Raw genomic sequence first — 13,101 nt, forward strand, 5'->3', positions numbered from 1 at the left:
ATTCAGGAACTGGAGAGGGCCCAATTACATAAGAATTTTAAAGGAAGAAGTTCTTTTGAGAGAAGCAAGTCTGAGGCATCGACACTATCATTAGGATATCAGGCATATCCTGAGTTAGCCAGTTCCAAGCCACGTAAACTCTACCCACCAAAATTAAACTGGATTGCCCTGATTTCTGACTGGAGCTGGATTCTCTCGTTGCCTTGACTATCTATCCTTCCAGGTCCTGATCCGCAGTCCAGATTTCACATTCAGGATTCTTACTCCTGTTTAACTTTTGGTGTCTTCCATTTGGACATCTGGTAGCTAGCTGTGGCTTTGTTCCACGATTCTACTTCCTGACTCCCGGACTGGCTCTGACATTCATTGCTGGCCGTTCTAGGGCTGGCTTCTGCCCACCTGGTCTTGTCTTATTACTTCTTCACTGTTTACCAGGTTATGCCGGGAGGGCAAGCTATATCCACACAATAATGAAGTATGGTACACTGGGCTTTACTTAGCTCTTTTGTATACAACTCTGAATACATCCATCCATCTTGTCCTAACTAGGCTCCCTTAGGGGTGGTGCCCCTAACTCTGACCCGACTTTTCTCTAACAGCAACAGTACACACTGTCATTGGACACACACCTCACAACGGGGCATATCCCACACACAAGGAGTAAAACGGCTCAGATCCTAGCTGGTTATTTTCACGCAGGAATAGAAGGCCTAAAAGTCAGGTACAAATGAAGATAGATAGTTAATAGCCCTCTGGGATCTAAAAGGGCAGATTTAGTCCTGAAAGACGTTATGGAAGAGGTTCTCAAACCTTAATGTGCAGAGTGACCTGGGAAGCTGGTCAAATGTAGATTCCTGGGCTCCACCCCTAGAAAGTCTAATCCAGTGACCTGAGTCCAAGAATCTGCATTTTTAACCAAAGCCTCAGGTAATTCTGATGCAGTTAGTCCTGAGACTACCCTTTGAGAAACACTGTATCACTGCAATGGGAAATGTGACAAACATGGGACAAGCACAGTAATTAACACCTCCCCCCCAGTCCCACCATCCTTTCTTTCTTAGAAGCTAGGATGCACTTTGCATACGGCAGGTCAGTTGGCCAATTCTTTCCTAATACTCATCATGGAACATCAGCTCAGTTCCAAGATCAATTTATGTTTGTTCTAGTAAATTCAATGTAAATTTAGCAAGTTTCCTTGAAGAAGATATTTTTAATATGTCTTTTGCATAAACGGGAACAGGTGTCTACATTATATTTTTCTCTCAACTGAGGAAGAAATGCTATAAAGAAAAACATACCATTTAAGTCACATGCTACTATCCTTCCCACATACCATCCTGCCTTAGAACATCTCTTTAGGATAATTTCAAAAGTCTCAGGATTTGCCCAAATCAAGCAAGTGGAAATATTTTACATTTTTTTAAATTTTTTTAACGTTTATTTATTTTTGAGACAGAGAGAGACAGAGCATGAACGGGGGAGGGTCAGAGAGAGGGAGACGCAGAATCTGAAACAGGCTCCAGGCTCTGAGCTATCAGCACACAGCCTGACGCGGGGCTCGAACTCACGGACCGTGAGATCATGACCTGAGCCGAAGTCGGCCGCTTAACCGACTGAGCCACCCAGGCGCCCCGGAAATATTTTACATTTAACAGCGATCATTACTACTTTAAACAAGGAATGAAAGTATCTGTTTGATTCAGAAAAACTTCAAATTAGCTCACCAGCAATGCATGTATTGCTGGTGAGGGGTATCTGTACCTGAATGTTCTAATGCTCAGAAGCCCGGCCAGGCAAGATCAGTGGAGTCCAGACAGCCCAACAGTCTGTGCATCTGACTGGGTAGCCAAGTTTCCCTGGGAATGTCCCTGAGCAACCCTGGAGGGGGAACCTCAGGAAAACCAGCTTAATTGGGAGGATTCTGATGGGGATAGGACGCTTTTGGAATCTAAGATGACAGAAGATATTGATGAGCTATTAGATCCAGGGGGCCTGTCTGATATTTGAGATAATGGGACCTCCATTTGTTTCAGGACGATGCCTTCATTTTTGCACTAACATGGTTTATGGCTTGCAGGGGATATATGGACTGACGGATGCAACCATTAAGGATGTTAGAGCCCCATTCTTACTATTATTGTGATATGTGTGCGCGTTTGTTTTTTTCCTAGGAGGATCTTTATTTTTTCCCCTAAATCTCATAACTGGTTATACAGATGTTTAATTGAGAGGAATAATTATGAATTACGATTTGTTTTTTTTCTTTCAAACTTTCCTATCTGAATCATTTATCGCCTTCATTACAAGTGTTTTAAATATTGTAAAATTAAAGTTTAAAAAATAAACATTGCCTGTAGGCAAGCCCAAGCCCAGAAAGTCAGTTTTTAAAAAACATTAGTGTTTTCTTAATTGGGAGCATTGTGTACTACAAGCCTTGTGTTCTGCTAATTTACAGAAAAACAGACTTTAAATTCAGAAGAAGAAGTAGAAAAAGTAGACTGAGAAAGAAATGCCGGTAGATTAACTCCATGAAGGCAAAGGGACAATGGAACTCGATGGATAAGGATTATCAGAGGTAGAAGGACTTAAAATGTGCGGGTTCTAGTTAAAAGCAGAAGAAGTTAGGAATGTATTCTGGGGAAAATGCCTATTTAGGAAATTAAGGCTGAACTGTTGACCCAGAGCTTTGGAACATTTTTATCACCCCACTATGCTTTGGGTAAATAAAGCAAGGGAGACAAATTTTATCCAGCTTATGTTTGCTGTTCGACTCTGACCCTTGCCTACTGGAATGACTTTAAATATCTGCTATGGAAAAAAAAAAAAAAATGATACCACTTTAATTTCCGGCTCTATCCCCATCTGGCCAGGGAGAAGAGGATGAATTGATATCATCCTGTTTTGTCTTTAGGGCTTCTGATACCCCTGAGGACCAGCCCGTGGGACAATCTGTTTGGGCAGGGATTCTGGGCCAGAATCAGGAGAGTGGGACTCCGGACAAGGCCGGTCCACGTAACACAGCTCAGAGCCATACAACACAACTTGCTCCGAGGATGTTGGGCACTGTGCTTCATTAGGAAACAAAATATAAGCTTTCCACACCATTAGGAATGACTTTAGGAGTGAAAGCACATAAGACGATGCCTCACCTCATCAACAATGCACTGCAGAAGCTGGAGAGGCTGCAACGGGAAAGAAGAGAGGAAAAAGTATTAGCCTCTGTGCAATGTCTTTACAGTGGAGTGGAAAGAAAAAAATCATTAATGCAATAAAATATAGCAAGATTAATCAACAACAGCAAACTCTTATAAAAACATTGATGCTCAGGATGTTCTATTATTTCTAATGGTACCTAATCTAATACAGGCAGTTAAAGGTTTGCATTTTCTTCAAAATGCAATTTGCTAAGTTTAAAACAAGGCATTCAAGCATGCAAAGGAAGCAGCCATCAGGAAAAAGAAAAGTGAATTTTTTTCTGAACTCATAAAGCTTACCATTAAAGATCCCTGGTTTTTCTGAATCTGAAAAAAGGCAATATGTAATTAGCATGTCATAATCAAAATGACTCACTTGGACACATTATGATCACTGAGAGAAAATTATTGCATTGCTGGTGGCAATTTGTGGGCATGTGTTAACACAATTTACATAATGAAAATACACAAATGTTAATAGCTCGCTTCTCATTTATAGGCGAAAGTCAGCAGAATGTTAATTTCACACAACACTTTTTAGTACCCTCCAGGTTGTATTAGAATAGGGAGAAAAACCATAATCCATTTCAAAAGGCTGTTTACGATTCAGATATAAATAATGTTTTATATTGCTAGATTGTGAACACTGGGCTTAATGTTGCAATCATTGCTAATGTTATGAAGCTCACTCTTTTTAAATTAAAAACCGATTTATTTAAAATTGAAATTAAATCATAGTCAGAAATTAGAATTTTGGATTCCTGCCAATGTCTGTTCACAATCCCCTATTTTTTGAAGAAAACTTTAATTATGTGGTTGAAGTATTTGTCTTTAACTCAGGAGTGGGGTGAAGACACCACCTTTTCCAAAGTTCCTTCAGCCTGTTTCCTGGGAAGCAGTGCTCTCTGGGAAAATCAAATTCATGCAAGTTTTACACTGTTTTCCAGGGAACAAAAAGCAGAGGAAAGTAAATGTCTGCTCCTAACCAACATTCTGAAGGCAGGCTGTTCACACATCTAACACCGATAAGCCGCGTCTCTTAGAAAATGACTAAAATGTGACACCAAATTAATAACACATCCAGTTACTAACCGAAATACTAAACACTTCAATCCCCCACCCCCACACAAATGACTGCAGTTATTACTAACTCAATGCAAATAAAATCCCGGGCACTAAGTTTCCTAAGAAGGAAAATTTCAGGAACCAAGTATGATATTGATGGGTCAGTTGTTTGCTGAGATAACTGAGCTCCAGCCAGCTAGTAAGATACAGGGATAATTGTAAAAGGACATTTGATCACTGAACAACACAGGGGTTAGGGATGCTGACCCCTGTGCAGTTGAAAATCCATATATAACTTTTGACTCCCCAGATACAATCAGCCTACTTTTGACCAAAAGTGTTACCAATAACAAGTAATAATAAAGAGTTGATTAACACATATTTTGCATGGTAGATGTATTATATGCTATATTCTTATAAGAACGTAACCTAGAGAAAAGAGAGTTAAGAAAATTATTAAGAAAATCGTAAGGAAGGGGTGCCTGGGTGGCTCAGTCAGCTGGGTGTCCGACTCAGCTTCAGCTCCAATCTTGGTCTCAGGTTTGTGAGTTCAAGTCCTGCACTTGGCTCCATGCTGGGCGTGGAGCCTAGTTTAAAAAATAAATCATAAGGAAGAGAAAATACATTTACAGTTCTGCACTGTATTTATAAAAAAAAAAATACCCGCATATAAGTGGACTCATGCAGCTCAAACCCATGGTTGTTTAAGAGCCAGGTATATTTTTTAAGTAAAAAAAAAAACTGTTAATGGTGTTTTAAGAAGTTCTTCCATGTATATTTGATCTGCATAAGTACCCTGAGGTTGGCAAGGATGGTCATTTCTATCCTCTGGGCCTCCTCTGGGTCATTTCTATCCTCTGGGAAAACTGGGCCTCCCAGTGGACAGGGCAGGGGCAGGGACAGGGTGAAGGCCACGGGGACAGGCTGTGGTACTGTGGCTTCTCCCGGGCTCCTTTCTTCCCCCATATCTACCTATGGTCACAGCACGATTTCAAAACAACTGGATTTGTGTAGATATACTTGTAGATATATTTGTAGAAATATTCTTGGCATGGTAAAGTGGGTAAATAATCAATTTGGGCAGGTGGGTTCCTTTCAACTAGAATGCATGCTTCTCAAGGGCAGAAACTATGTTTTTGCATTTCTTTTGCATCCACGAGGCTTCTCAGCAGACCCTTCCTTCACCAGTGCTTGAGTGTTTTAAAAAGCACTTTCCTGTGTATTATCCCAACTAAACATGGCACCCACTCATCCCTGCTCTACTCAGTCACCAGTCCCTGAAACCTCTGTCCCAGGCTGACTGGCTCGTAGTCTCCTCAGGTAGTTCCCACTTAATGTTATGCCGAATTACTGCTCCTTCCTCTAGTCACTGAGTATTTCTGCATAATGCTCTGATGGGAAAGATTTACTTTAAAAAGGGAGAGAGAGACATCTGGGTGGCTCAGTCGGTTAAGACTCTGACTTCTGCTCAGATAATGATCTCATGGTTCATGAGTTCGAGCCTCACATTGGGCTCTGCACTGACAGCTCAGAGCCTGGAGCCTGCTTCAGATTCTGTGTTGTGCTCTCTCTCTGCTCCTCTCCCGCTCTCTCTCTCTGTCTCTCTCTCTCTCTCTCTCTGGCTCTCTCAAAAATAAATAAACATAAAATTTTTTTTAAAAACGGGGTGCCTGGGTGGCTCAGTTGGTTGAGCGTCCGACTTCGGCTCAGGTCATGATCTCACAGTTTGTGAGTTCAAGCCCCATGTCGGGCTCTGCGTTGACAGCTCAGAGCCTGGAGCCCGCTTCGGATTCTGTGTCTCCCTCTCTCTCTGCCCCTCTCCCACATTCACTCTTTCTCTATCAAAAATGGATAAATGTTAAAAAATTAAAAAAAAAAAAAAAAAAAAGGAAGAGAGAGGGTTAACTACCACCCTGGAGAGGCTAAGGATTTTAGTCAGAAGCCATACCCCCTTTTTTTTTTTTTTAATTTTTTTTTCAACGTTTATTTATTTTTGGGACAGAGAGAGACAGAGCATGAACGGGGGAGGGGCAGAGAGAGAGGGAGACACAGAATCGGAAACAGGCTCCAGGCTCTGAGCCATCAGCCCAGAGCCTGACGCGGGGCTCGAACTCACGGACCGCGAGATCGTGACCTGGCTGAAGTCAGACGCTTAACCGACTGCGCCACCCAGGCGCCCCGCCATACCCCTTTTCAAAACTCATGAAAGGCCCAGGTAACTTCCCAACAGGAGATTGGCTTTTATTTACTTATTTTTCAAGTACACATGGATCTTCTCCCCCCACCCTCCATTCTTAGTAAGATATATCTACTTCAACAGGAGGACTCCTTGTAATGAACAAATTAGAAATCCATTTTTGGCAAAGAGAGTGTTTTCCACAAATTTCCAACAGTCAGGGGGGATTACAACATTCTCTGAGGAAAACATGTGGCAAACATTCTAAGTGAGATGTTTCAAAATAAATTCAGGAATAAACTGTGCGACACTGTTCCCAGCAATACATAAGTTGTGTGAAATGAGTTCAGGGGAGAACATTTTTCCTCATGAACTAAACTCTTAAGAGGTCTCCACCTTGCCCTATTCTGTGGGTTAAAGAAACCATGGTTGAAGACAAAATTTTACTATTTTAATGCTTTCTCCTTACAACGAGGAAGAGGGAAACAGCAGTATCAGAGTCTTTTTTATGATCTTCTAACTGTACCATGTTGCCCAGGTTTTTAAAGAGAGATGTTGTTACCAGGTTTTATTACACAGCTTTGATAGCTACATATTATATGAAATCATCTTCATAAATTTTGTATTAAGGTAGCAGTGCCAGTACCTGAAATTGATTCAAAATGCTCAAGATACTCAATTACTTTTTAACACTGTTACACAATGCGGTGACTTATATCTTCTATTTCACGAGAACTTGAGGACACAACATCATTGTAATTGATTCATTTTCTCAATTAAATAAAGCTACTGTGCTTTTCTTTATATGAATGCCACACAGACCACAGAGTTAGATATATTCTTTCCTTTCTTGGTCTCAGATATATTGCCTTAAAGGTTATATTCTGTTCCTCTGTTTAATTCCACCAGAAAATTTAATGCCACGGTCATATTTTTCAAATTCTGAATTGCCATGTACCCAACTGTATTTATATTAGGCTTATTTTTCACTGCTAAACTCTTTGTTGTTTACCTTTTTCAAGATCACATTACCGTACGGGCACAGCAACCATAAAACAGACTGAAACGAAGTCAACCTCCAGTCACTGCCTCTGCTTTTACACACAGTTCATGAAAAAGTGAAGCCCCTAGTTTTATAGCACATTAAAAGTGGTACTAAGGGTGCTTGATATAAAATGTTAGCTTTGTGAATGCCTCTCTTTATTCTAGGTCTGCCTTCCAAATGCTGAGCTGTGAGAGCAGAGTTCAGAGGAACACAATAATATTGTTAGGGCTGATGAACTGCCTGTACCTCACAACACAGGAAATGCTGTTTATAACTAACTCGTCCAAGTCCAGATTCCCGTTTGCACATTTTGCTGGTGTCGAGTAGTCTACATCTAACTAGTACTTTGGGACAATGAACAGAACAATAATTGCTCCAGCCGTTACACTTTGCTAATCAGTCTCCAGAACTAGTAGCATTTTGATAGACTAATTAGTTGAACCTCTTTTCTCTTCTGGGCATAGCCTTTTTCCCCCCTTTTGCCAGCCCTTAGCTATAAGGCTTTAAGGCACACTAACAGGGGACACCTCAGTCGATGTAAGACAGATCCTTGTGTGTTTAAATGGGGAGGAAAGACTTCATAACGGGCGGGCCTAAGTATCAGTTGTGGGGTGTTACTGCAGTAACATTTATCACATATTTCCTTGCAAGGACTGTATAGCTGGCAATTAGAAGAGCTCCCATAGCATGACTAATGGCTTTGGAAAATGATCCCGGAAAGGAAGCTCCTGATGCAAAAGTTTACTTGTGGGGCCTCAACTATCTAGTCAACGGCTCTGGTGATAAACAGCAACTCTGGGGACCCCGCATTACACGCCCACCTCTGCAGAGGTGCTGTGTACACACAGCGGGAAAGCAGGCTTGGCCACCAGCCCTTCTACATTATGTGCAGAAGCACAGTCAGGAAACTAAAATGATCCACCTATGTAACTTCGAGAAGACACCAGCAATAGCTTTCATTTTCTCTTTTACTCTCTGGAATGATGGCTTGCCCTGCAGCCCTTGTCGCAGAGATTTATGTGTGACCGAGGTCAGATCTTCCAATATCAGTTGACAAATTTTCTCTTTACATATTTACTGCTTTCCTAGCTTGTGTTATTTTCTCTTAAGTAGAAGAAGGAAATATGAAATTAAGTGATATGGTGACCATTTTAAAAGAATACCAGGAGTGTGTGTGTGTGTGTGTGTGTGTGTGTGTGTGTGTGTATGTGTGGTGTTCCTGGCACTACACTTGAGCCTGCAATGTTCAACTCCATTCTTTTTTTTTTTTAATTTTTTTTAATGTTTATTTATTTTTGAGACAGAGAGAGACAGAGCATGAACGGGGGGGGGGGGGGGGGGCAGACAGAGAGGGAGACACAGAATTGGAAGCAGGCTCCAGGCTCTGAGCTGTCAGCACAGAGCCTGACCTGGGGCTCAAACCCACGAACGGTGACATCGTGACCTGAGCTGACATCAGACGCTTAACCTACTGAGCCACCCAGGCGCCCCTGTTCAACTCTATTCTTATTTCACACACATTTTAGGAATGATAGCTATTTTGCAGACTCTCTTTTCAAATCAGATGCATTAAGCTTAACCTTGCCTAACATAAACCAGGATTACGGTAAACTGGGACTTTTATATTGCAAATGAAGAATAATGACCTAAAACTTTTTTTCTTTAATGAAAGTAGCTGCAGAGATGATCTACTTCAGTCTACTCATTTTGCTGTTAGGGAAACTGAGGCTTTGAGGGGCATAGTGCCCAAGATACAGCCCAGGCTAGACCATAGTGCTGACTCAGGCAGCTGCTTGGTGTGGAGAAAATGCATATGCACTGGAGTCAAAAAGCCCCCTGGAATTCCAGTCAGACCCCCATGGTCTCAGAAGCTCCCTCCCTTCACTGGGTTCAGGGCTCTTGATTACAAAGTGAGGGGATGAGCCAGAGGATAATCCAAAGAGTCCTCCCAGGCAGAGCTTCCCATTCAGGTGCCGTATTTTTTCCTACCCACGGGAGAGCTGGTACTGGCAGTCAATCTTATTTTATCTGGCACCGTGTGGGGTGCTAAAACTTAGGTACACACCACCTCCAATCTGCTACAACTTTGCAAAAACAAAGTGCCCAAATCTCAAAAAGGCTTCAACAAGAGAACAGAAAAATCATTTCCACATGACCACAAGCTAAACACATATTGCTTAGTACCACTAACTTAAAATAAGACTTCCTAGGGGTACCTGGGTGGTTCAGTCGGTTAAGTGTCTGACTTCGGCTCAGATCATGATCTCACAGTTCGTGAGTTTGAGCCCCATATCCGGCTCTGTGCTGACAGCTCAGAGCCTAGAGCCTGCTTCAGATTCTGTGTCTCCCTCTCTCTCTCTGCCCTTCCTCCACTCATGTTCTGTCTCTGTCTCTCTCAAAAATAAACATTAAACAAATGTTTCATAAAAAAAAGGTAAGATTTCCTAAACAAAGGACTGGGTTTTGTTTTTTGTTTTGTTTTGTTTTGTTTTGTTTTTAAAAAAAAAAAGAGAGAGAGAGAGAACAGGGGCATCTGGGTGGCTCAGTCAGTTAAGCATCCAACTTTGGCTCAGGTCATGATCTCATGGTTCATGAGTTCAAGCCCCACATGGGGCGCTCTGTTGTCAGCACAGAGCCTGCCTTGGATCCTCTGTCCCACCCTCTCTCTTTCTCTGCCCTTCCTCTTCTGGTTGTCTCTCTCATTCTTTCTCAAAATAAATAAATAAACTTTAAAAAGTATTAAAAAAGAATAAAATGTACTCTAGTGAACCATAAATGGGAATTCTGACAAACTGATATTTTTAGATATTGAATGAATGCACGAGACAAAATAAATGAGTAATATATATTATTACTAATAATACAAAATTAACAAGTATCATTCACTTGTGCCATATCTCTCTTGTTTATCAGCCTCTGTCCTTGTTCAAGTTCTTATCACGCCTGGAAATCTATTAGCATATCTTACATAGAACAAAACAAAAACAAAAAATATGTCATGGGTCTTATTTAAACGACAATTAATGACTTAAAACAAAAATAAGTTGTCAGATGATTTAACAAGGAGCTACTCGGTGGGACACGAGAAAGTCAGCAGGATTCCCAGCTTCTAAAATCCACTCCCTGGCACTTTCTCTCCGCTGCCTTTAGGAGGGACCAGTTTTGAAAAGCTCAGACTAGATACCCCTGAATTTCACAAATAGCTGGGTGGGACAGAAAGGCTGTAAGATGCCTAGAGGAGGGCTCAGCTCAGATGGGACCAGACAGAAAATCATCACGGCCATAAATTAGATCACTTGGCTCTCACTGCTTCCCGAGTATCAAGGACGATGCATTTTCACACAAAACACAGCAGCTGGAGCGTCAAGGTAGAGTGTAACATTATTCATTTGCTGGGTCTGCCAGTCAGTGAGCAGGAAAGAAAGGACCTGACTGCCAGTCTACACTCTTTTATCCCTTGTGTATTTAAAACTGACATAGCTCATGTCCTACTTCACATAGGGGTATAGGAACCCTAGTAAATCATCCTCTGGGCACATGTAAATTTTAATATTCAGGCCTGAATTTTGTAAGAAAAAAAGGGGCTCACAAACACATTTTAAAATGAAACACGTGAGTTATAAAATGAATCTTCTCCCTTAGCCTTGCCAAGATGTCCATTGAGCACATTCCTCACAGAGAAGATTTTTCCTTTCAAAGAAAATACACTGGCTGTACCAAACTTTTCTTTCTTCCCCCCAAAAGGGTGGTCTTATTCTGGAATCTAGTTTAGAGTATCAGTTATGTATGTGGGGGGCAGGGAGTGGGAGGGGATGTGGCCTTTTTGAGAAAGGCCTATTGACCATTCCATTGTTTATGGTCAAATAAATGTGCTGTAACAAAAGATTTTTAAAGTGTCAAAATGTCTCAAAGGGTTTTTCTGGAGCTATCATTTAGTCTGCATCTCTATTAACTTCAATCCTCCACAAGCGAAAGAATCCAGAACGATGTTAGAGGTCACCTGGTCTGACTCCTTGCTTCTGACTCTGGAAGAAGACTTCCAGGAATGGGATTCCAATGATTCCATCCTGGGTGGCTTAAATTGTCAGAAAGTTCTTTCTTATTACGAGTTCAAATATGTCTCCCTAGGAGATATACCCATGGTCTGGAGCTGTAGTGATTTAGTGGCAGCAACTCACATATTTGAAGATGGCTGTTTCTTCACGAAGTTTTCTTTCCCGAGTGAGCATCCTGTTTTCTCCTTGAGATCATCTGCTATGATTGATTGCCCTCTGTTCGTCCCCCTTCTATTAGTAATGACACTCTGATAACATTCCCCTAGCCTTAAATAGCCCATGTACTTCACATCCTCACCTACTTCATCGCCAGCTTTATGGGCAGGACATGTGGTTCAGGCTTAAACTAGTCCGCAACAGCTAAGTCCCCTGGGCTTGGGGAAGTTAACTGATCCAATCAAACTGAAGCCTATGGCCTCTTGCTGCCTGTGGGGAAGAGAGGCTTGTTATTCCTTTCTAACTGGGAAGCAGGTGGCCCGGGAACCCCAAAAGCCATTCTTGGTCTGTGAAGGAAGAAGCCTACCAGAAACAGAGCCAAAAGTGACCTGTTGAATCCAGTTCTACCAAAAAACCCAGGGATACTTGGCTTTTTGGCCATGGATTTCAATTAAGTCCCCTTGTGGTTGAGGCAACCTGAGTTGGGTGTTCTGTTACCTGCACCATAAAGCTGCCTGGCGGAGGTGAACATGGTTTCACATTCTCCACCACTGTGACCACGTTTCTCGGAATGTGGTGCCATGTGCATGTGTTCCTCTTAAAGTGTGACACCCACACCTGAACACATGCCTCGGAAAGACTGGCTCAGTTGCCTTGTCCTGGACATTATACGCTATTCAGGAGGAGAAACTCCTGGCAGCTACAAGTGCCTTCAGCTTTTGAAAGATAGCCATATCACACAGTTGGCTCAGTGGAGAGGAACAGACGTGTATAATTCTTGGGCTGAAAAAGAATTACTTCTTTCCTGTACTCTTCCATTTGGGTTTCATACTGACAAGGTATTCGAGAGTCAAAATGAGTACACGATTAAAGCAATTACAGAATCTAGACAAGTCTGATGGAAGTTTCTACCTGTTGCCTCTCCCCTGCATCAGACAGGAAATACATTAGCCTTGTGTTTGGTTGAGGAGAGGCCTGTCCAACACTCAAGTAGAATCACAGACTCTCGGGGTCTGAAAGAATCTTAAAGGTTTTTTAATCTGACCCACCTCTGTGTGATCCCTGAATCCCTCCTTCACTACACTCCTGGCTCACAGGGCTTCTGTCTGGATGCATACAGTGATGGGGACTTTATGTCTTCTGACTGTCTATTCTCTCTCTTGTTCCAGCTCTACTTTCCTGACAGTGCAAATCCACGTCTTTTCTTACATGAGAACCCTCAAGTATCTTAAGACAACTATCACATCTCTTTGGAAGCTTTGATCCTTCAGGTATTAATGCTGGCAGGACAGAGGGGAAATATGGACACAGAAGAAAAGGGGACAAAATTACAAACTGAAAGCTTAAAAATGTGTATTGATTCTTAGTTCTTTCTGATTCTAAAATCTGTTAGGTCAACATGTAAAAAAA

General features: G+C 41.8%; 1 protein-coding gene across 7 annotated transcripts in view; it reads right to left on the reverse strand.

Moving 5' to 3' along the window:
• MAP2K5 (mitogen-activated protein kinase kinase 5) overlaps positions 1–13,101 on the reverse strand; it is a 277,702-nt gene that overhangs the window by 61,133 nt on the left and 203,468 nt on the right. For 6 of the 7 annotated variants that reach the window (XM_019832175.3, XM_019832177.3, XM_019832174.3 and 3 more), the window contains 2 exons: positions 3,495–3,521; positions 3,150–3,182 (listed from right to left, as the gene is read on the reverse strand). The exons of the other annotated variant lie outside the window; for it this stretch is intronic. In XM_019832175.3, the coding sequence (XP_019687734.1) occupies positions 3,150–3,182; positions 3,495–3,521 (60 nt within the window). The remainder of the gene's footprint in view (positions 1–3,149; positions 3,183–3,494; positions 3,522–13,101) is intronic. 7 annotated transcript variants of the gene reach the window in all.

The sequence above is a fragment of the Felis catus genome, chromosome B3 (genome assembly GCF_018350175.1).
Source record: "Felis catus isolate Fca126 chromosome B3, F.catus_Fca126_mat1.0, whole genome shotgun sequence".
Taxonomy (NCBI): domain Eukaryota; kingdom Metazoa; phylum Chordata; class Mammalia; order Carnivora; family Felidae; genus Felis; species Felis catus.